Genomic DNA, 21,567 nt, shown 5'->3' with positions numbered 1-21,567 from the left:
TGAAGCCTGCTGGGTCTTTCCTCAACCTCCCCTCCTGCCCCCAGAAAGACCTGTGGGTGGAACCGCCCTGGGAGGGACCGGGGGCCTGAGACCAGCTCCTCTCGGGCTGGGAGGTGACGGGGCAGGGGCAGCGACAGCCCGTCTCTGTGAGGCTCTCAACACCCTCTCGCAGCCTCCCAGAGGGGCAGCCACAGCTGGTCAACGCTGACCATCCATCTCCACCTTACGGACGGGGTCCTCAACCCAGCCAACCCGGCGACCGGTTTCATAACACATTCTGTGCCGCCCTCATTCTGAAAGAAAACATATGGATCACACGTAACCAGATACACACTTCTTCCTAAAAATCTGCCTAATGCTAGAGCCGCACTTAAAACAGGAAGGAAGGAAGTTTGTACTTCTCTGCCTCAGCTGACAACCCTGTTTCCTGCCTCCCTGAGAAGTGGAAGAATCAGAAGAGAAGACAGAGCTCCTACCCGGCACGTCTTGCCTACCCACCCAAGAGGAGCTGTCCGAGGTGCTGGCCAGGCCTCACCGCCCTGGGGGGTCTCATCCCCTCCCCGCCCCAGGACGGGGCTCCAGCACCCCTCTTCCCTCCCACCTCCTCTGGAGCAGGCCCATCCACGTCCACGCTGCCCTTTCCCCACCTCAGCAGTAGCATCCTCTGCCAGCCCCCCCTCCCTCCCGGGACTGACCCTCACTTCACCCGCCTTTACATCCCTGGATCTCAGCTGGGGGGGTGCCCCAGGGGACCTTGGACAACACTTGTGACATGAGACACCTGTGGCTGTCACAACAGGCGTCTGGTGAGAGGAGGCCAGGGATGCTGCTCGACTTCCTACACTGCGGGACGGCCCCACCACAGAGGACGACCCAGCCCCAGTTCACCAGTGCGGGGCCAGCAGGCCCACCTTAAAGCAGAGCCCCGAGCTGCTGAATCTAACTTCTTGTCACCCGCCCCCTACCCAAACTGACCCCGTCCAGGTCACCTCCCCCTGCTGAGCCGGCAGTCAGTTCTCAGGCCTCATTGTGCTGACCCAACAGAGCCCGTGGCAGCTCTGGCCCCTTGGCTTCTAGGACGAGACACTCGTCTCCCACACAGCTGCTCCGTCTCACCTCCTCGAGTTCCAGCTGTCAGGGGTCCTGGGCTCCTCTTTCCGTCTATGCTGCCTGGTCGAGGGGAGACCGTAAAGCCACATGGTTTTCAACAGCATCTGTGCGCAGATGCTCCTGCTACGGGCTGGACTCTGCCCTAAAATTCACGTGTTGAAGCCCTAATCCCAGTGTGATTGTATCTGGACAGGGGCCTAGGGAGGTCACAAAGGTTAACTGAGGTCGCTAGAGGGGCCCTAATCGGATAGGACTGTGGCCTTACAGAAGGAGAGGCCCCAGGGATGAGCGCAGAGAAAGGCTGTCTACAGGCCAGGAAGAGTGTTCTCACCAGAAACCAGCCCCTCCGGCACCTTAGTCTCGGACTCCAGCCTCCAGAACCGTGAGAGAATGAACTTCTGCTGTTTAAGCTGCCGGATGTGCGGCGCTTTGTTACGGCCGCCCGAGTCGACTAATGCAGCCCAGAAGTGCGTCCCAGGCACCCTCTCCCCGATGGCTTCCTGGCCGTCCTCCCTCGCCCGGGGCACTCTGCTCAGGACCCTGGCACCCACCGGGCCTGGAGCGCTCTCCCCAGACCTCTGCAGGTCGAAGCCCCCTCCTCGATTTCAGTCTTCACTTACAAGTCTCTTCCTTCCTGAGGACACATCAATCACCACTCAACAGTCTGTAGTTTGCTTACTGCAGCTGGCAGAATAACATCTCCCTGGGCGGTCACACCCCAGTCCCCAGAACCTGGGCACGTTGGGTTCCGTGGCAGAGGAGTAAGCTCACTAGTCAGCTGACGTCGAGATGGGAGAGGACCCTGGGTTATCCAGGTGGGCCCCGTGTCATCACTAGGGTCCTTAAAGGTGGAAGACAAAGGCCAAGAGGAGAAGGAGAGGGAGGTGTGACCGCGGAGGAAAGGCACAGAGGAAGGAAGGGCCGCTGGACTCGAAGACAGAGGAAGGGCCACGCGCCAAGGACGCCAGTGCCTGAAAACCTGGAAAAGGCCAGGAAACGGACTCTCCCCGGGAGCCTCTGAAAGAATCCAGCCCTGAGGACACCAGGATTTTAGCCTAGAGATTTTAGCCCTGTCAGACTCTGACCCCCAGAACCGTGGGAGAATTTATTCGTGTTGTTTTAAGCCACTCAGTTTATGGTAACTCCTTCCAGCAGCCGCCAAAGTGAAACCTGCTTTTCTTTCTGTCTCCCCTCTCCTTAGGGGACACAAGAACTGGGGGGAGGTCCCCACTTCCCCGCTGCTGTGTCCTCGTGCCTTTAGCTCTGCCGGGGGCACGTGGACGCCCAGTGACGTTTGCCGAGAGAGCAAATAACAAGCTGACGGGAACGTCAGCCCGGAGGACGCAGCCAGCCCGGACCTCACCCGGAGACGAAATGAAGGACCCAGCAAGTGACTAGGTCTCGGACGCTGGTGGAGCCCCGTGGGGTGGCTGATGTCACCGCGCTGTCCCCAGGAACCAGGGGACACAGTTGTGACTGACTTTTGGGGAGGTTTTGAACAAAACACTTTGTGTTCTTCCCAGAGACACTCTGAAGATGTATATATTCTTGGAGATTCAAGTTTAACACCGTGAAGAAAAATCGTTTTGATATGAAAAGCAGAGTTGGGTTTTCGTTTCTGGCTTTTCACCTACACAGATATCCGTTCAGAAGTCACGCGGCCCCTGGGGCATCCCAGCCTGCTGACCGCCGAATGCCGGGGTGCCCACTGTACGTGACAACAAGACCCCCACACGGCCAGCAGAAGCCAGGACGACACCCCTCTGGAGCACTGCTCTCAGGGCGGATGCCAGGCCGCCAGCCTCTGCACCGAGACCCCAGAGCCGACTCGGGGCCCCTCCCCCAGGGCCTCACGGGGTGGGGGGGGGGGGGTGGGAGGACCTGGCTTCATTGTCTTAAGGGGCTGCACCCTCCACAGCGTCCAAGAGACGCCAACAGGCCCGGAAAAGGCACTTATCACAAAACTCTAAACGTGCGTTGCATTCTCGGACCACACCGCCTGCGAGAACCAGTATCTCTATGAATTCCATGGTCTTCTTGTGAACAGCACAGTTACGTTGCACTCCAGTGCTGAAGGTATGAATGGGTTACATACAAACATCTAAAATACACAGCAATTCTGGTAAGCTGGCATTGAGATTTTTTTCTGTTCTTTAATATACCTGGAAGCTCACCAACCAGCCGTGGCCTGAGCCCCTCCCCACCTCCCAGAGGTCCCGTCCAGGCAAGTCAGTCCACACACGACTAAGACTGCCCCTCGTCCCAGCTGCCAGTACCCCCCCACACATACACACCAGCCCTGTGTCCAGCTCTGGGCAGGCTGCCCCTCGCCCTGCTGCCAAGACTCACGTCTAACCAGAGCAGGGAAACTAAGGAGGGAGGAGGGTAGCGCAGGGCGGGTCGGGGCTGGGAGATGGGAGTGAGGACGCATTGCCAGCCTGGCACCTCGTGGATCTCATTATTTCTCTGGCACGTTGCCAGGCCTGGGACTTCATTTTAAGGAACGATTGTACTTGGCTTATTTACGTAAAAATAAAATGCCAACAGCAGAGGCTTCTGAGTGGGGCCCCTCTGGGCAGGACCTGAGGGGCCAGGCCAGGCGAGCGTGCAGGATGCCGGCCGGTGGACCTGACCCGGGAAGAGAGCAGGGCGTGGTATGCAGGGAAGTGGCCCGGAGGATGACACCTTTAGCCTCCTTCTCAGGGCCTAAGAGGCAGGGCCACTAGGAGCCACTGGCCCCTTGTCCCCGTCTTTCGAGTCCAGCCCCCAGACCAGGACCTCAGGCCTGCAGGGACACACATTTGACGTCCAGTCGGTGCAGGAGCTCGCACACAGCATGCACGCTGTGCTGGAGCTCTTGCAAGGACCACTAGCTTTGGGATCTCCGGGGGACCCTAGCCCCCAGACCTCCTGGGGCGGGTCTCAGGGTTGGGCACCGTTTGAGCACTAGCCTATAGCGGTCACCGCGGGTGGCCTGCCCACTTCTGACGAGCTGGTGGACTTGACTCTGCTGGGTGTCCACCCTCTTCTATGCAGCTGTGAGAGTGGACCCTCCCCTCCCCCCAGCCGCACTGTGCCCAGCTCCAGCCTGAGGGCACAACTCAGAGGGGTTTCAGGCCTCCTAACAGGTCTGCAGGCAGCGGGCCTCGTTCACCCACCCGCACAGTCACGTCTGCGCCTGTCGCCAGGAACAGCAGCAGCCTCTGCTGGGGGAAGAGGAGCAGGAATGGAACCTGAGTCTCTGACGACGCCACCGAGCCAGCGGATCCACCAACGCGACCTCTCGTGCAGGACGCTTTCTATCGCTGAGCCGGGCGAGTTAAAGTTTCTTGGCCTGTTCTTTACTTACTAGTTTTTCCTTCAAGCTTCTACCTGCAGGCCTGATGTGCACACGTGCTCACATGTGCCCAGCATCACACACTCATAACACGTCACCCCCTCAACCCTCCCAGCTGACCAGCAGGATTGTAGAGAAGAGACATTTATCAACTTTGGGGCTTGGCATCTACTTCCCTGATTTCCATGGAAAGCTGTCTCTTCCCCATTCTCAGTGTCCTGTGGTTTAGACGGGATTGACCCCTACCCAAGTTCCAGGGATGAAATAAAGCCGGCATTCCTAAGCGTGGGGAGATGGAGAGGGCCAAGTTGCTGGATCAAGCCTCACCTGATGCCAGAACAATGACTGGATCCTGCAGTCCCAGGAGCCAATGAGTCTCATTGTGTTAAGTGTTAAATCCATCGGAATTAAGTTTTCTGTCACTTGAAAGTCAAAGATCTCAACTGAAACCAGAAGTGGTAAGCCTCGTTTTAGGCCTGAGGAAACAGAGGCTCCTACAGCCGTGCTCCCAAGTCCATGCGTCTGAAGAGTGCCAGGGCCTGAGCCAAACCCAGGCACCTCCCACTGCATACGTGCAAGTGCCTTGTTTTATTTTTATTTATGTTTTATCAGATGGAGGGCCACGGAAAGCCCTGGAGGGAGCGCAGGATCCGGGTCCCGAGTCTCCTGCTCAGTTCTGGCCTCATGGGTCGATGACCCTGGGGCAGCCACTCTCCTAGACCACATGCTACAGCCGGAGCCCTGAGGTCAACCCCAAATCCGGCCCTTCCTCCACCCCTCCCACAGTCCCTGGTCTCCGCAGACCACCCCATTCACACTACTCAGCAGTTTCCCTCAAAGTGACTCACGTTTTAAATTAAATGAATTTTTCTTTTCTTTTTTTTTTTTTTGTAAGGAAGACTGGCCCTGAGCTAACATCCGTGCCCATCTTCCTCTACTTTATATGGGACCCCGCCACAGCATGGCTTGACAAGCTGTGTGCCGGTGCGCGCCCGGGATCCGAACCTGTGAACCCCGGGCCGCCGAAGCGGAGCGCGTGTCCTTAACTGCTCCACCACCGGGCCGGCCCCTGAATTTGTTTCTTAAATACGTGATATATTGCAACAAAACAGGAGACCTGTGTCATTTGTCCAAAACATCCGTCCACAGAGAATGAAAACAGCGTGTGGTCACTGAAGTCTCCAGACGCGTTGCAGCTGAAGGCCCTGAGCCTGGGGACGGCTCCCTCCTGCTTTTCAGGGAGACGGGCAGGTGTAGGGCACACGGGAGGCACAACGGTCTTGAGTCGGGCCTGTCTCCCCGGTACAATCAGACAGGCCGGCGGAGGGCGGACCAGGGACGGTTCCTGGGACTGCCCCTCCTGTGGCTGGCGGGCTCTGCACTTCGGGCCATCGTGCCGGCACAGTGACGACCCCTCCTCTCAGGCCGGCTCCCTTCGCCCCTCAGGGCTCCTCTGAGGCTGGTGCCCCCACCACCCCCCTTACAGACGAGGAAACAGGGACAGTGAGTGACTTGCCCAAGCCCGTTGCTCGCCAAGCTCTCCGTGGGAGGCAGGGGTCTCCCCAGGTGATCTAGCGGGTGGAGGCCAGGGATGCTGCTTGACATCTCATCAACATCCCACCATGCTCGTGGCAGGAATCATCTGGCACAGACGTCGACAGCAGTTGGTTGAGAAGCCCTGACCAAAGGCCCCACGTCGGGTCACAGGTCGGGTCACAGCCAGAGGACGTGCAGAATCATGACTGTCCAGCCCCTCGGGGCGCTGGGGAGACCATGGTCTCCTCACTCAGTAGCAGCGCTGTGTCCCGGGGATGTCGCCGGGTCCGGCAGATCCACATGAAGTCACGGACGTGCTTTAACCAACTGGCTGGACAGAAGGCAGGTGATCCCCCGTCACAGACGAGATCTAAGCGTCCTGGGATCAGAGCACTCACGCTGCCGCTCCAGCCCGGGGAGCACAGCCCAGTCCTTCCAGGGCCCTGAGGCCGAGGGGACCATGTGGCCCTGTCTGCCCCACCGACGTCACAGCACACACTTCTCCTCCACTGCCCTCTCCACTCACAGCGGGCCTCTCGGGGCCCACCGTGGGGCTCTGCACCCCTGTGCTCCCCCCAGACCCCCTTCCCGGGTCCCCCACAGCTGCTCCTTCTCATCACTCCCGTCTCAGCTCAGCCATCAGAGGGGAGCTCCCTCCCGACCACCTCGAGTCAGTGTCCTGGGGCCCCGGGAACAGACACGACCCACGTGTCCTCTTGTGGGCCACAGGCCAGAGTCGGAACTGCGGTGTCACAGGGCCGAGCTCCCTCCAGAGGCTCTGGGGAGAGTCCCTCCTGCCTCGTCCAGCTCCTGGTCTTGTGGCTCCCCGGAGGTCCTCGGCTTGTAGACGCACCCCCATCTCCGCCCTGTCTGCACGTGGCTTCTCCTCCATGTCTGTGTCTCTCCTTCTTACAAAGACACCGTTGTCCTTATAGGTCATTGGATTGTGGCCCACCCTGCTCCAGAATGACCTCATCTTGACCAGCTGCGTCTGCAAAGACGCTGTTTCTAGGTCAGGTCACATCCTGAGGTTCCGGGAGGATGGGAACTTGGGGGGATGCTATTCAACCCGGTAGAGCCCTGGGGTCTTGCCCCCCTCGCCCCATCCACGCTCCATCACTCTGTCTTTCGTGGGGTTTATCTTGCCTGAAATTGCCTTCTTCATGCTACTTGTTCCTTGTCCGGGCACCTCAGCCCGGAGAGGCAGGGACCCGTGTCCCGCTGGCCCTGTGTCCTGATTCCACATCAGGAGCAGGGCCGGTGGCCACTGAACACGAGGATGAGTGGGATTTCACCTGCATTCAAGGAGACGGAGCCCTTCAGCGCCAGAGTTCCCGCACAGGGAGGCCCCGGCATCACAGGTGCACGAGGTGGGTGTTTGCTATGGGAGACACCTCCCTCCACGTTCCTGTCACCCCCTCTTTACAATGTGGCCTCGCCTGTTCCTAGACGTCACGGGACGTCCCGGGGAAGTGGACTCGCAGCGGCCCGCTGGTGTGAGAGCCGCCCTGCCCTTGTGTCGCCTCCTGGAGGACAGGCTGGTGGGGCTTCCACACTGCGAGATAACGCAGCCCTTGAGTACCTTCTGGACAACCTGGAAAATGAGTTTCTCCTTTCTGTGAATGGCAATGGGGGGGCAGCTGTCAGATGCATGGTGGATACCAGCAGTCACCATGCTGGGTGGCTGGGAAGGTCACCCCAACCTCTCCCGTCCTAGGGGGTCTTCCAGAAGGGGAAGTCCAAGACGCAGTTGCCATCTCACCTCGCCCTCCCTCAGTGCCCGGCTACTTTCCCTTCCAGGGTGTCTGCTTTGTGAGAGCAGAACGGAGAAGGGACCCAGCTGATCCTGAGACTTGGAGCCATCCCAGGCTGTCTCCAGTGGGGCATTGGACACGGAAAGGTATAGAGACTTATTTTTGTTGAGTTTCCAGCCAATGAAGGATAAACTGTCCTTTCAGAAAACAGTGCCGAGCCTCTGAAATATGCAGACCACTGAGCTGAATTGTAAATGCAATCACTTAGCCCCGCTCACTCCCAAGTCGGGATCACAGCCGCATGAATTATTCCTAGAAGCGCAGCCAGTCTGCAGACATGAGTCTCCAGTGGAGCTGGCCCGCTGAGGTCCACTCCCCCCACACCCCGAGGAATACCGGGAGGGGTGTGGATCGCAGGGTGAAGCGTTGTGGCGTCTCATCTCCCCCAAGCGCAAAGGTCCAGGTCTGCACACGCTCACCTCCGTGTTGGGAAGAGGCCTTGGCTGTTCCGGCTCCTCGGCGGTCCAACGGGGTCAGAGCCAGCCCAGCAGGCAGAGGAGCACAGGCAAAGATGAGGGGAACCCAGAACCACACGCTCTTAATCTTCCCAGAGTGAGACGTGACTGCAGGCCGCTCCGAGCGCACGCACACGGGCCGGGGAGGACGTGGAGAAGGCAGTTCCCGCCACACAGCCTGCTGCCCTGCGAGGCGTCGGGCGGGGGCGGGAGCCCTGACTATTTCTCCACTTCTCATAGTAAATCAACCACAGTGGGAGAGCTGTGAAACGGTCGCGGGGCGAAAGCCCAGCCAATTAATGACCCCGGGGGAAACGGCCAACCAGTTAAGTGCCACTGCCATTTTGAAGCAAGACCTGCCAGGGTCTGTGATTAAATCTCCAACAACCACGGCCATTTTTCCAGCCACGACGACTCTGGCCGTTGGGATGGGGACGCCTTGACTCACAGCATGTTCGGGGGGTGAAGATTGATGAGCTCGAGCTAGAATGGCCCCTGGAACCAGCGGGAGCCACTTCTGGAGTGAAACCTCACAGAGGAGCAGGGAAAGCCTTCTGCTGGCACACACACGCCCTGACGAGGGGACTGTCCTAAAGCATTTCCACAATGGAGCTGCTCACGCAGAGAAGAAGTTCAGAAACCCCTCTGGAGAAACCGGCACCTTCCACACACACGGGGGCTCCAGGGCTGGGTGGGCTGGGACGGGCGGCCCCTGGAGTGGGGAGTGTTCCTGTGGGGACAGCCAGGGTCTCCTTCGATGCCCTCAGACTCGGCCACGCCTCCCCCAGGACACTCTTCTGCACTCACATCTGTTTTCCTCGCCCTTTTATCCTTTACACAGTGTGGACGGGCGTCCACCTTGTGTCCGGGGTACGGGAGCACCGCTGTCCTCACGAGGCTCATTTCTCATGTCACGTTGGAAAACCTGAGCCAGCAGACCGCCCACCGCTCATGGCGGATGGGGAATCTTGGACGGGCTCCCTCAGATTCAGCCTCTCAGCCGTGACGTCTGCCTATTGATAAAGCAAACACTGTGGGGGACTCTGCACATCTAGATTCTTGTCTTCTGTCACCAGAGGGTCCGGGGCCAGTGTCGTGCAATAACCCGGCATCCCCCCCATCCCCTTTCTCTCCTCCCTGTGGCCTCTCTGTCCAGCTCAAGTATGGTTTTTATTATTAAAACTCATTGTGCTCGGGCTACTGGTAGGATTTTGGCTTCCTGATCAGAAATCCAGGACCGCGCTCCCATGGACGCAGCCCCGGGGACACGCACCCCTTGTCAACCTGACAATCTACTTCCCCGCCCCTTGCACCCCGTCCTCAGTCCCCCACGGTACTGTCCCCTCAGGCCACTGCTCTGCTACAGACCTGGGCTGCCCAAGGCCTGGGGCCAGAATCCTGGGAGGACTAGCCTGCCAGACAGGATTTCTGGCAGAAAATGGACACAGTGTTAAATGACATTGACTCAGACCACGGGACATTCGCCCTTTTAAAGTCTGTCTCAATCCGCTGATTTCTTCAAGGAGAAAGTCTTGCTTCCTGCTAGTATATCCCCCACACGTGCCCTTTTAACGAAGGAGGACAGGCCTCTGGCTCAGAGCCTGTGGGGACAGCAAGGTCCTGCTGGAATTACACAGCATGATTCTGTTTTCATCGTGTTCATTTGCATGGTCACCTCCTACTTATGGGTATGGTGTGATTTGCAATTGCCTTTTAAAATAAATTTATTTTAAGCAAAAACAATCAATTGTTTAGAGAAAGATCCACTGACTCGCTCATTCAACTAATATTTGCAGAGCGCTAACTCTACGCAAGGACCACCCCAGGCCCTGCGCGGTAGAGCCGACAACAGGACAGACAAACGTCCCACCTTCAGATGAAAAACAGGACAAGGATCACACACAAATATGGCAAAAACGGTGCCAGTTGTACGGGATTTCTAAAGTTTGAGGGAGAGCGGAGTCGGTGAGCATCTCTCTCCCGGAGGAGGGGCACGCGGGGAGTGACCGGCGGCGTTGGCAGAGCTGGCGGGGCTGCCCACCCTGGACTCTCTGGCCCTCGCCTGATAGACCACAATGGGACTCTCTGATACTGGAACTTAAACTTTTAATGCCCACAGGAAGGCAGAGCATTCTGAAGCAAGTACTGCTTTCAGCAGCTGCCTCCACTCACTTTCTAAACCTCCTCAGGCAGTCGCGCTGTCTCAGGGGCTCCCAGCTTTTCCGTGTGCACACTGGGCCCACGGCTTTGACCTCCGACTGTAACGGGCACCAGGCGGACTCGGGCTGGGGTGGGTCAAGTTAGAGGGAATTGATGCGCGTGTGCTCTGAATTTTAGAAATTACCTCTCTCTAAAGCAACCAACCAACCCAAACCAAAACCTCACCATCCCCACCCCCAGCTCCATCTCAGAGCCGCGGCTCCTAAGGGTCAAAAGAACCTGCTAGAGGCATGAAGTGAGGGGCGGCTGGTAGGCGCCAGATTCTCCTCTGAGTGAATTCGAGCCGCCCTCACTGAGCACGAGGCCCTGTTAGTAGGCGATCACCTGCCCCTGGTTAACACCCACGACTGGGAAACAGCCACAGGCTTCAACCTTGCAGATCTTAACTGCGAATCTGGGAGGAGCAAACCATGGAAGCTGCCAGAGCACAGGAGGGATTTGCCCTGCCCACCCCCAGGGATCTGTCCACTTTCTTACAGACAGAAGGCTTTGAGGAGCAAACAAGTGAATGGGGACCTTTCTGTCCCTTTTCCTTCTCACGGAGCTTAGAGGTTCGCGTTCAGCGTTCATGAGAGCCCCTGCGCCCGCTGCACATACAGACCCTGAACTGAGGTATTCAGAAGGATGATTTCTGTCTATAACTTTTTTCTTGCTTTGAGCACTGAGTTTAGAAGCAAACTCTCATGCACACGTAGAATGTGACTATGCCGCATTTCCTCAAAGAATATTTTCTCTCGGGTCCTGTGAATTTAATAGGTCTTTGCTGAGGTCAATAAGACATCCCAAATAAAGGTCACTGGACCAGCTGAAGAAAGGGCGTGGGGAGAAATGGGGAGAATGTCCTGCTTCTGGGCCCCACTCCTCCGGGACGTCCTTCCCCTCCCGCCAGCTCCTTCCCGCCAGGAGAGAGTTCCGGGAAGCGGTCAAGGTAGAGGACATACAAGTGACAGATCCACTTTGTTTTGGGTTTCTCCCTCTCCTCTAAAGTCGGCTGGATTAGTGTGGGGTGGCAACTCCCAGGAATCCGTTTCACATTTCTGGGATTTCAAGCAGAATAGACAGTAATGAGAGCAGTGGCTCGCCTCCTCCAGGAAGCCTTCTCTCTGCTATTCTTCAACTTCCTTTAACACAGGCAATCTGTGCCAGTCTGGAGGGCAAAGCACTGTTTTCAAATGGCTTCTTGTGAACAAATGTCAACCCCGCTCCTGTACTGTCCCCTCCTTAGTGACCAACCAGGGATGTGGGTTAGATTGGGGCTCCTTTGTCATTGCTGGGAACAAATAGTGAATGACTCCTGGGTGAGAATCATGCTAGGTCCATGCCCTGAGTGAGGGTATAACAGAGCCTCATCAGAAGAGAGTGAGGGGGGAGGGAGATGGAGAGACAGACAGAGACAGAGAGAGACAAAGAGAGGGAGAGACAGACGGACAGAGACAAAGAGGGAGAGACAGAGACGGAGAGAGGGAGAGGCCAGGGAGCAGTTGGAGGAAGGGGTGGGTAAAGGAAGGAGAGAGGGAAATGGAGGAGGAGGAAGAGATTTGGTGATTGAAGGAACAAGAGAAGATTTAAAAGAAAAGAAGAAAGAGGAAGAGGGAAGGAGGAAGAAGCCAGAAGAGGGGAGAGGCTGGGGGGCTGTGGAGGTGACACCCCACTTTCCCAAAACACTTCATCATCTCCCGCCAGTGTTGGGAAGGTCTCTGGAAGGTCCCGGCTTTTTCTGCCATCAAGAACCCCCGCTCCTCCCCGCCTTGACGATGGGGCGGGGAACACGGCTCTTGGTGCTGAGCTGGCCGTCACCACGTTACACAACCCAATGTGCTGTCAGTGTTTTTATATAATCCTCCGGTTCCCCCATAAAACAGACCATAACACCCCGACAAAGACACTTCAGTGAAGCTCTGCTGTTACCGGGCACACTGCCCGCTGGGAGACGAATCGCCCCGCGGAATGGCCACGCGGCCATGGAACTAAACTTTCCTCCCCTCGTGGCTTCACTTGAACAGGAAAGATCAGAAAAGTCACAGAGCCCACCAAGAGCACCTTGGGAGGAAAACCAGGCGTCCTGGGGCTAGTGAGAGAGCGCCTGGGAAGTCAGAGGACGCTCTGCTCTCTCTGCCGGGGGGTGAGGCTGTGGACTGTTCCCACAGCCCGTGTCACCAGCCCTCCGTTTAGAGCTGCTGCGCAGAGGCAGGTGGGCCTCCTGAAGGAAGCCCCAAGCAGACCCCGCATCAGGCAGCGTGCGGACCGAGCCTGGCTGTGCAGCCGGCTCCCCGACACCTCCTCCCGGAGCTGGTTACTGACGCCGCCTGAGGCTTGCTTCTGCCAGTGCAGAAACCAGAATAGCACAGAGCAGAAGGGAAGAGCCTGTAATAAGGTAAACACACAAACTTTCCCCCTTCCTCCTTGTCCTCGGCACAGAGTGAGCCGAGGAGCCGCAGTCACTCATTCCCTTCTGCGGCACCCCAAAGTGGGAAAGGACTCCTTCACCCGCCTGCAGCCATCGGCCCTGTCTCTCTGTGACACTTCACTGACCCTAGGGGATGGCCCACACCTGACACAAGGAACCCACCACCGGGACCCGGGCTCTCTGCAGAAGTGTCCAAAGACGCGGGGCTCCCAGGCGCCACAGCCCAGGGTCCATCTGGGTAACTGACACCTGCTGAGCCCCTGCTAGACCCGACTCCGTTCATCCACAAGTCATAGCTCCCAGCCTCACGCCTGTCCCACATCAACACTTTCAGAGTGAGCCCTGAGCACCCCCAGGACGGGAGCTGAATAGACCCCGTGGTCACAGGGGGCACCTTCCCCAGCAGCATTAAAGAACACTGTGTCAGCACCCTCTGAAGGGCAGCACCACCGTCCCTCCGCTCTCCCCGCAAGGAGGGAGGGGAGGGAGCCCAGGCGAGCCCGGGCGCCCCCAGCTCCCAGGAAAGCACAGCGCCCCTCACTCAGACCTGGGCACTCACCACTTGCTCCGAAAGCAGGTCCTAGGACCTCGTTAGAACTTCTCTCGAGTCCTCTTGGGGAGTAAGTTGGAATCGTTTTGTGTGGGGTGGGGAGGTCCTCCAGTGTCCATTGGGTGAGTGAATGACCCCAACTGGTTATCCAGGCCCACGCCCTCTGCTGATAGGCGCCCTCTTTCCTGTCTGCCTCCTACCAATTCCCTCTCCAAGTAACAGGAGTTCCATCCCAGGCCCGGTGTCCGTCAGGCCCCGGGGGTCACTGTAGGCTCCAGCTGCTGGGACACCGTGCAGTGTCCGGAGCCCAAAGACAGCCCTCGTCCCACTGCCCCTCTGCCCAGCACCTTTGTCCCGAGAGGGACGCTGGCTCGCTCACCATTCAGCTGGTTGTAGACCACCTCCTCCAGGTGGTCCAGGCGCTGCAGGATGGCCTCGCGGTCGGCCAGCGCGCCCACCTTGGCCTGCCGGCTGCGCCCCCGGCGGTCGGCGCCGCGTGCGACCTGCACCAGCCCCTCAGAGCGGTCCTGCAGGCGGCAGTACACGGAGAAGAGGATGACGCCCACGAACACCAGGATGTTGACCGTCAGCAAAGTTTTGATCTTCCTGGCCACCGCCATGAACGCGGCTGGGGCTGGGGGCCGCCTCACCCGCGGGGCATCCCCGTGCGCCCAGGGGCCGCAGGAGCCTCCGTCCGGCTCGCCGCTTCGGGGACCATGAGCCAGCCCGGCTCACCGCGGGGCCACGGCGGTGCCGGTGGGGGTCTGCGGCCGGGGTCTGCGTTCTGGAAGCTGCGGGCGGGGTCTGCGGGGAACCGGGGTCTGCGCGCCTGGCCGCCCGCGCCCGGGAGCTGTCCCTTCAGCACCACCCGCGCCCGCTCAGCGCGCCCCGCCGCCGCCCGGGGTCCCCGCGCTCAGGGGCTGCCCGGGGCCGCGGGCGCAAGGGGCCGTCGGCATCCCCCTCAGAGGGGCGCGGCCCGGCCTCGGGGGGCGGCAGGGGCGGGCCTGGGGGCCGGCAGAGGCGAGGGAGGCGCGGGCCGGGCGGGCGCTCGGGCTGGCGTGCGGCTCCTGCCCGCCCCGCAGCCACCGCGCCGGTGCGGAGTGACGCGGCCGCCCAGCCCATCAGCATGCACGCGGGGCCTCGGCGCCCGCCCGCCCCGCCGGGACCCCCCCGGAGCCCCGAGCCGGGCCGGCCTGGCGGGCGGGGCGGGGCGGGACGGCGCGCTCCGCGGACCCCGACCAAGGGCATCCGGGCAGGCGTGGCGGGGTGGAGCGCGCGGCCCTCCCGCCCCACGCCCCCTCCCCCATTCCCTCGGAATAAACCCTGAACTCGACCCGAGCAAGCGGGATCTGGGGGAGTGCCTGGTCAGGGCGGTGTTGTCCGCGTGAGTGTCTTCTTCGGCGGGGGAGGGGCGCACAGCGCGGTCAGAGCCTCTTTGGTGGTGTGCCCCCTTCTCTAAGCCAAACTGAATCATCTACCTGCCTTTCTCCTTCATCTCCGGCTGAGTTCAAGGACAGGGGGACCAGGCTTGAGGTTCACTGGGCCCCAGGGGCACCGCCAGGCTGAACCAAGAACCTCACCAGGAGAAGGGGTGTCAAATTCTCCAGGTCGTGGTCCTCAGGCCTCAGGGGAGAGCAAACGCTGCTGACTCCAGCCCACCCCATCTCTAATCCAGCCCCAAACCCACATCTTACAGATGAGACATCCGGATCCGGAGAGGAGAATGACCCCATTCCCAGGACCAGCTAGCCTGAGCGCCAGAAGGCAGGGGTTTCTGTCTGTCTGCTTCACGTTGTATCCCCAGTGCCTGGAACAATACCTGACACTCTGTTGGTGCTCAGGAAATATTTGTTGAATGAATAAAAAATGGAATATTTATTAAGAGCTAACTTTGTGCTGGGCCCTCAATATACAGAGATGAATAAGACAAGGTCCCTTGGGCGTCAGGGAGCGCTTGGCTGTATGTGTACAAATGCGTGCATGTGTGTATGCCTGTGTGCATGCGTGGTGTGTGTGCATGTTTTTGTATGTGTGCATTTGTGTGTTTGTGTGTCCGTGCCTGTATTTGTGTGTGTCTGTGTGTGCATTTCTGTGTGTCTGTGTGTGTGTGTGTGCGTGTGTGTCCAAATGTGACTGTGTGGGGGGACTTTGGGGTCTTCTGGCTCCTAGTCCAGTGCTCTCTTCTCTGACACACATTTCCTGACACCCAGCTTGGAGACTTTCTTCATCTTAGCAGAGGCTGGCGAGAGCTCAAAGACCCACTTCTCCTCTTCCTCATCAAATCTTTCTTTTCCTTCTCAGGACATTTGTCTCAGGAAATTCAGAGGACCACCACCAGGAGGGACCCAGTCATTGGGACTTGAGGCCCACTGTCTACAGGGCGTTTACTACATAAGTCACTTGTCCTGAGAGGACCTGGGAATTCTGTTTTTAATCATCATTTCAGGAGAGTCTGGAGTTTGATAAACACGGGTCTGTGTTTGATAAACAGACATTCCCATGTCCCTTCTTAGGAGACACTGTGTTTTTCTGTTTATAAAATGCCAGGTTGTAGGCTGTTCCACAGTTTTACAAGGAGAGCTTCTGGAGTAGTAATACAGACAGCTAACATCCACACAGTGATGAGATTTTTCCAGGCACTGGTCTGGGTCCTTTCTGGAGATTGACTGATTGATACCAACAGCAACTGCTGTTCCCTCATTTTACATCTGGGGAAACTGAGGCATCAAGAGCACGGACGCCTTGCCCAAGGTCACATCAATGGCGAAGTGTGGATCTGGGATCCGAGCCCAGACAATTCGGCTCCAGAATCAAATTTATTAGCTACTGTTACTCCAGAAAAAAATCAAGCACTTTTCATTATATGTTTATTGAAAGTGATGTTAAAGTGGTTTTGCTGGAGAAAACATGATTTTGTTCATGTAACTGCATTTTACTGCATTCTAAAATTTAGTCGGAAATGATATATCCAAAATATGTATCAATATTCGGCTAAATTTCATTCAAAATACAAGCACGTTGCTGTGGGCACTTTGGGGTGTTCTGCAGGGAGGGAGGTGCGTCTGATAGTCCAGGAAACCACTATTTTGATTTTTAAAATATGCTGATTGCTCGGCTGTAAGCTGTGAGATGTGCTACAATAACACGGACGTGAAGTGGTGCCCTCAGAAGAGAGGCAAACCCTGTTTGGGGCACCAGTGTTAGGAATGCACACATGCACACCGCGCACGGCCCCCTTCCACCATCCCCGCTTCCCTCTGACAAAGCCTGGCCCCCAGGGCTCCCTCAATAGCCAGCCCTTCGGAAGCCTGAGCAGGCCTGCCATCCAGAGTGCTGATTTGCTGGCGAAGGGAAGGTCCTCATGGGTACTGCAGATGTCCCTGGGGAGGCGTTGACCGGTCCTGGGGAGTCACGTGGTCATTCCCTGCAGTCCTGGAGGAGGGCAGGCACTCGTGCTGTGCAGGCCGTGAGGGAGGAAGCGGTGGAAACGTGGGGTGACCCCAGTGAGGGGGGGTTAGGTTCTCTAATGTCAGAGAACTCGAGCTCTGTGGGGAGTCTAGCCCTGAGACAACACAGATCTGAACAGAGTCCACTCTGAGCCGGGCCTCGCTCTTTCCTTGGCCCACAAAGTGAAACTCGAGAGTCACTGAGTGGTTCTTTCGTATCTCCTGGTTCACAGTTCAGCCTGGGCACACGGCATGCCACGTCTACTATCTAAATGGACCTGTCAGGACAGGCTGGCTTATGTGGTGCTAACAAACACCCCCAAATCTCAATGGTCCGAACAACATGGGGCTATTTCTCGCGCTTATGCCCTGGGGGTCCCGGGGTTTCTGCTGACTGATCACTTCGGGACCCGGTCATCATAGAGCAGCCACCTTGAACGCTGCTGACAGCCATGCCAAGGGGAGAAGGGGCTTAGGAGGGCCTCCCACTGGCTGTTAAATACCCCCCAAGAAGAGATCCTTACTGTTTCCACTCATAACTTATGGGCCAGAAAATGTCATGTGGACGCCCCCCAACAAGCGGGGGCAGGAAGGGAAATTTCACCTGGCACTAGGGATACCTGGAGAGATTCCGGTGAACGGCGCTCACGATCCACACAGCAGCCTTCCAGAAAGTCAGGGTCCTATTCCAAACTGACCCCACACTCCCAAGTACCAGGCTCCCCAGGGTAGCAATGCATGATTATGGTTAAATTAGAATTTAGTGCGACATTTTATGGAAAGAAGATTAGAGCAAAGAAATGTCTGGGTGGTGAATTTTGGTTTAGACTAAATTTGTTGATGAGGGTGGCTCTCTGGCATCTGCTGCGTTTTCCTGAGCCAAGATCCTCTGAGGACTGAAACCCGAGCTTCTGAATGGTGGCGGGCTTCCTCCCCCTGGAGCCTCAGCTGGAGGTGGACCAGGCGAGGGCGAGGTCTTGGGGGCCAAGTTCTCGCTGAGTAATTGACCTCCAGCTGCTGAGCTGCAGGAACACGTCGACAGCTCCGGGACGTGCCCAGAGACAACGCGGGGGGCTAATGACACCCCGCAATCCAGGCTCCGAACCTGTCTTCCCCTGACTCAGCTTAGGCCGCCAGATCTGACTTTAAGCGGCTTTAAAGAGTCAACAGAGATGTTTGTGGAGTCCGTGCCTGAGCCTCGGAGTCTGCTCCTGGATGCCCACCGTGACGGCTAGTGGGCCCACAGCCCGTCGACCCCGCAGACGGGCACCGCGGTCCGCAGGCGGGTGACGCAGGCGCGCCTGTGCTGAGAGCATGCGGGTTCCAGAACTGCAGGCCAAGCCCCCACCCGCCTCCTCCTAGTGGAAAGGCGTGTCCAGTGAGTCAGGGCACCGAGAGGTAGTGCCAGGCTGAGTGTGCCGGGGGGAGTGTGTGTGTGAGTGTGTGAGCGAGAGAGAGGAAGGAAGAGGAAGAGAGAGAATTTGGTGGGCAGTGGGGTGGAAGGGAGTATTCATCAAAATAGGAGACTTTGGGTGTCATTTTCTGCTCTTTTCTCCCCACAACATTCTACAAGGTTGGTAGATTTGAGTTTCCTCGTTGCCTGAGCTGCATTTGTCCCCCGGGTGCTGAAGCTGACTGGCTCCTAACCCTGGGGCGCAGGGGTGTCACCAGTCCCGGCAGTAACTGTCTGCGGTTCACACGCCTGCTCCTTGCTGGTCTTGCATGCAGAACAAAAATCTCATCCGGGTTTCTGACTTTTAATCATTTACCAAATACTTCAAGATCATTTGCTGTGCCAGGCACTGCTCCAAGGACCTTACAAAATGCATTCACTTAACCCTCCAAGGGGGACAGCACCACTCCCATGTGTGGATGAGGAGACAGAGGCACAGAGAGGTTTCATAACTTGCCTAAAGCCACACAGACACAGGAGATGGAGCCGGATCAACCAGGCAGTCTTGCTCCCGAGTCCAGCCTTTGAACTCTGCTGTAAGCTCCCTCTGCTGCCAGTGAACTATCGTAAAGTATGTTTTCTTTTACCATATTGAAGGTTAATCTCTCCTGCTTCCTGCTGGCCCGTGATGCTGATTTGTCCCTCATCACAGGTGCTCAGGCAGGTGAATCCTTAGTCCTTCAGGGTGTTCAAAGCACCGCCAGACAGCAGCTTACCAGCACAGCTTTCAGTCATTTAGCAGGCACATCTGCAACTGAGGCAGGACTCACGGGGCGTGCTCGTCTCTGCTCCATGATGTCTGGGGCCAACTGGCAGTCAGAAATGGAGAGGATCAAAAGCCAGAAGCTGGGGTCATCTGAAGGTTCCTTCACTCTAGTGTCTGTGGTGGCTGCTAGTGGTTGGCCAGGATGGGGCTGGGCAGCAGGACACCCACACCCACCCTCCGCCCACACCTGCCCCTCTGTGTGGCCTGGGCTTCCTCACAACATGGCCACTGGTTCCAACACCAAGCCTTCTGAGAGAGCCAGCCGTGTCTGCTGTGACCTCATCTCAGAAGTCACATAGTGTCACCTCCACCACCTGGATTCAGGGGAGGGACACAGCTGTCTCTCCGTGGGAGGAGAGTGAGAAGGTGTGGACATGTTTTGGAATCTCTCCACCTGGGCCTCCTCCCTAACCCGATTGACGAAATGTCTCCTGCTCTTCAGCTGGCCCCTCCCAGCTGTCAGAGGAGGTGGGTGCCCTAGTTCAAGGCTAGCTGCAAGGAGGGGCCAGGGGTCTCATTTCTGTGGGTGTGGATCCTTGATTGCACTTAAGTGTTAACAACTATACGACCTGGGCAGGTGAGTCAAACACCCTGAACCCAGCACCAGAGTCCCAGGGGGCACACGCTGACTCCTGCTCACCAGGCATCCCTCCTTGACGTAGAGCCTCAGTTTTTTCGGATAGCAGCAGATGCCTCTTGGCCACAAACGCCTTTTTCAGACAAAGAAGTAAGTCTTGATTAGTCTGAACCAACCTGCGATAGGTCACGGATGGTGCTGTGCTCTGAATGTTCATGTCTCCCAAAATTCTCATGTTGAAATCCTAACCCCCAAAGGTGGTGGTGTTAGAAGCACCTTTGGGAGGTAATTATGTCACGAGGGTGGAGCCCACATGAATGGGGTTAGTGCCGTCATAAAAGAGACCCAGAGAGCTCGCTCGTCCCTTCCACCTTCCACCACGTGAGGATGCAGCGAGAAGTCGACAGCCCGCAACCCGGGAGAGGGTCTCACCAGAACCTGGCCACGCGGCGCCTTGATCTCTGACTTCCAGCCTCCAGAACCGTGAAAAACAAATGTCTGTGGTTCATAAGCCCCCCAGTCTATGGTATTTTATTATAGCAGCCCAAACGGACTAAGGCACAAGGTCGTATTACCCAGTCATGGCTAATGGGGTGCAGGCAGAGGTCTTCAGGATGCGGCTCGTAGGAAAGCTCTTCCTCCTTGACCAAAAGGCACTGATTCCACTGGTCTGGCCAGTCTTTCCCTTCGTCCTCCCTGGAACTCAGGCGTGACACCTGGTGGAGCAGCAACCATTTGGTGACTGTGAAGCTACAAGCATGTGGATGAGTCAACATGTTAAGGATGGCAGAACAAAAGAGTGGAGAAGGGAGGGTCCTTGACAGCGTCGCTGAGCTGCTGCCCAGCCCTGGGCTGCCTGCCTCCAGAATCTTCTGTGAGACAAATGAACTGCCACTGCTCGAGCCACTGTTCGCCGGGTTTCCCGCCCTGCATTAACCAACACACCTAACAAGCGGTTCCACGGGGCGGGGCTGGGCTGAGCCACTCGGTCATGGGCCACGCACTCGGCTTCCGCGGTCCCCGACGCAGGAGCTCCACCGAGCTTTCAGCCCCCGCTGGAGAACACGGGCGCCGCACCTTCCTGCTCCTGTGTTCTGAGCAAGGGGCTTCTGGTGACTGTCGCTGGCAAACTGGTTGCCAGCCCAACACTTAAAGCAACACTTACCGCCTAGATCCCCCCGAGCCCTCGCTGGCCTCTCTTCCCGGCTCTGTGCAGCCAGCGGCATCCCTTCACGCAGGGCACCTGGGGGTCCTGGGTGGGGCCACAGGCAGCTGTGTGCCCCTCGGAGGGAGTGGCAGGGAGGGAGGCTCCCCAGGACTGGGCCAGCCTTGCCCTCAGAGGCACCGTCTCCAGCTGCAACGCCCTGCGTGGTGGAGGGGGGGCACGTGTGCCCACATAAAGATGTTGCTCCAGGCTCTGTGAGGCCCCAGCTGGCACCGCCCTCAGGAGAAGGGCAGCCTGAGGTCTGGGAGCATCTCCTGTCTGCCTGGCCCGGCCTGGCTCAGCCCACACTTGCTTCCCTCCTACCTGTCCCCCGACGCCGGCTTCTTCCCCAAGCAGGGCTGAGACCCAGCCCCTCCCGAGGTCTGTGCTGATCTGCACTGTGGATCCGTGGAGCAGACAGGTCACCAGGGCCTCCTGCCTCCCGTCCCCTCTCCTGCCCTCTGGAGCTCAGCTCCTGTCCAGCTGTCGTCACTTCCTGACGAGATTCCCGTCCTGCGCTCGCCCGTCCGCGGACACCCCGGCCTTCGGCAGAAGGGCCTCAGGAGGGACTTCCAGACTCAGTGACTCTTCTCCACTCCTGCTTCCCATGGGTGCTGGTGTTTAACGTCCTGCCCCGTGAGGGCAGAGGAGGCGGGCTTGCACGGTTTGCCGGTTTCCGTGGTGTCAGTGTC

General features: G+C 58.0%; 1 protein-coding gene across 1 annotated transcript in view; it reads right to left on the bottom strand.

Moving 5' to 3' along the window:
- GALNT9 (polypeptide N-acetylgalactosaminyltransferase 9) overlaps positions 1-14,049 on the bottom strand; it is a 97,275-nt gene extending 83,226 nt beyond the window's left edge. Inside the window, exon 1 of the mRNA XM_058531183.1 lies at positions 13,809-14,049. Within this exon, the coding sequence (XP_058387166.1) occupies positions 13,809-14,049 (241 nt within the window). The remainder of the gene's footprint in view (positions 1-13,808) is intronic.
- Positions 14,050-21,567: the final 7,518 nt, after the last annotated feature.

Source organism: Diceros bicornis, chromosome 35, assembly GCF_020826845.1.
Source record: "Diceros bicornis minor isolate mBicDic1 chromosome 35, mDicBic1.mat.cur, whole genome shotgun sequence".
NCBI lineage: Eukaryota > Metazoa > Chordata > Mammalia > Perissodactyla > Rhinocerotidae > Diceros > Diceros bicornis.
Note: the sequence above shows the minus strand (reverse complement) of the source record. Positions and strands in the feature narration are given on the sequence as shown.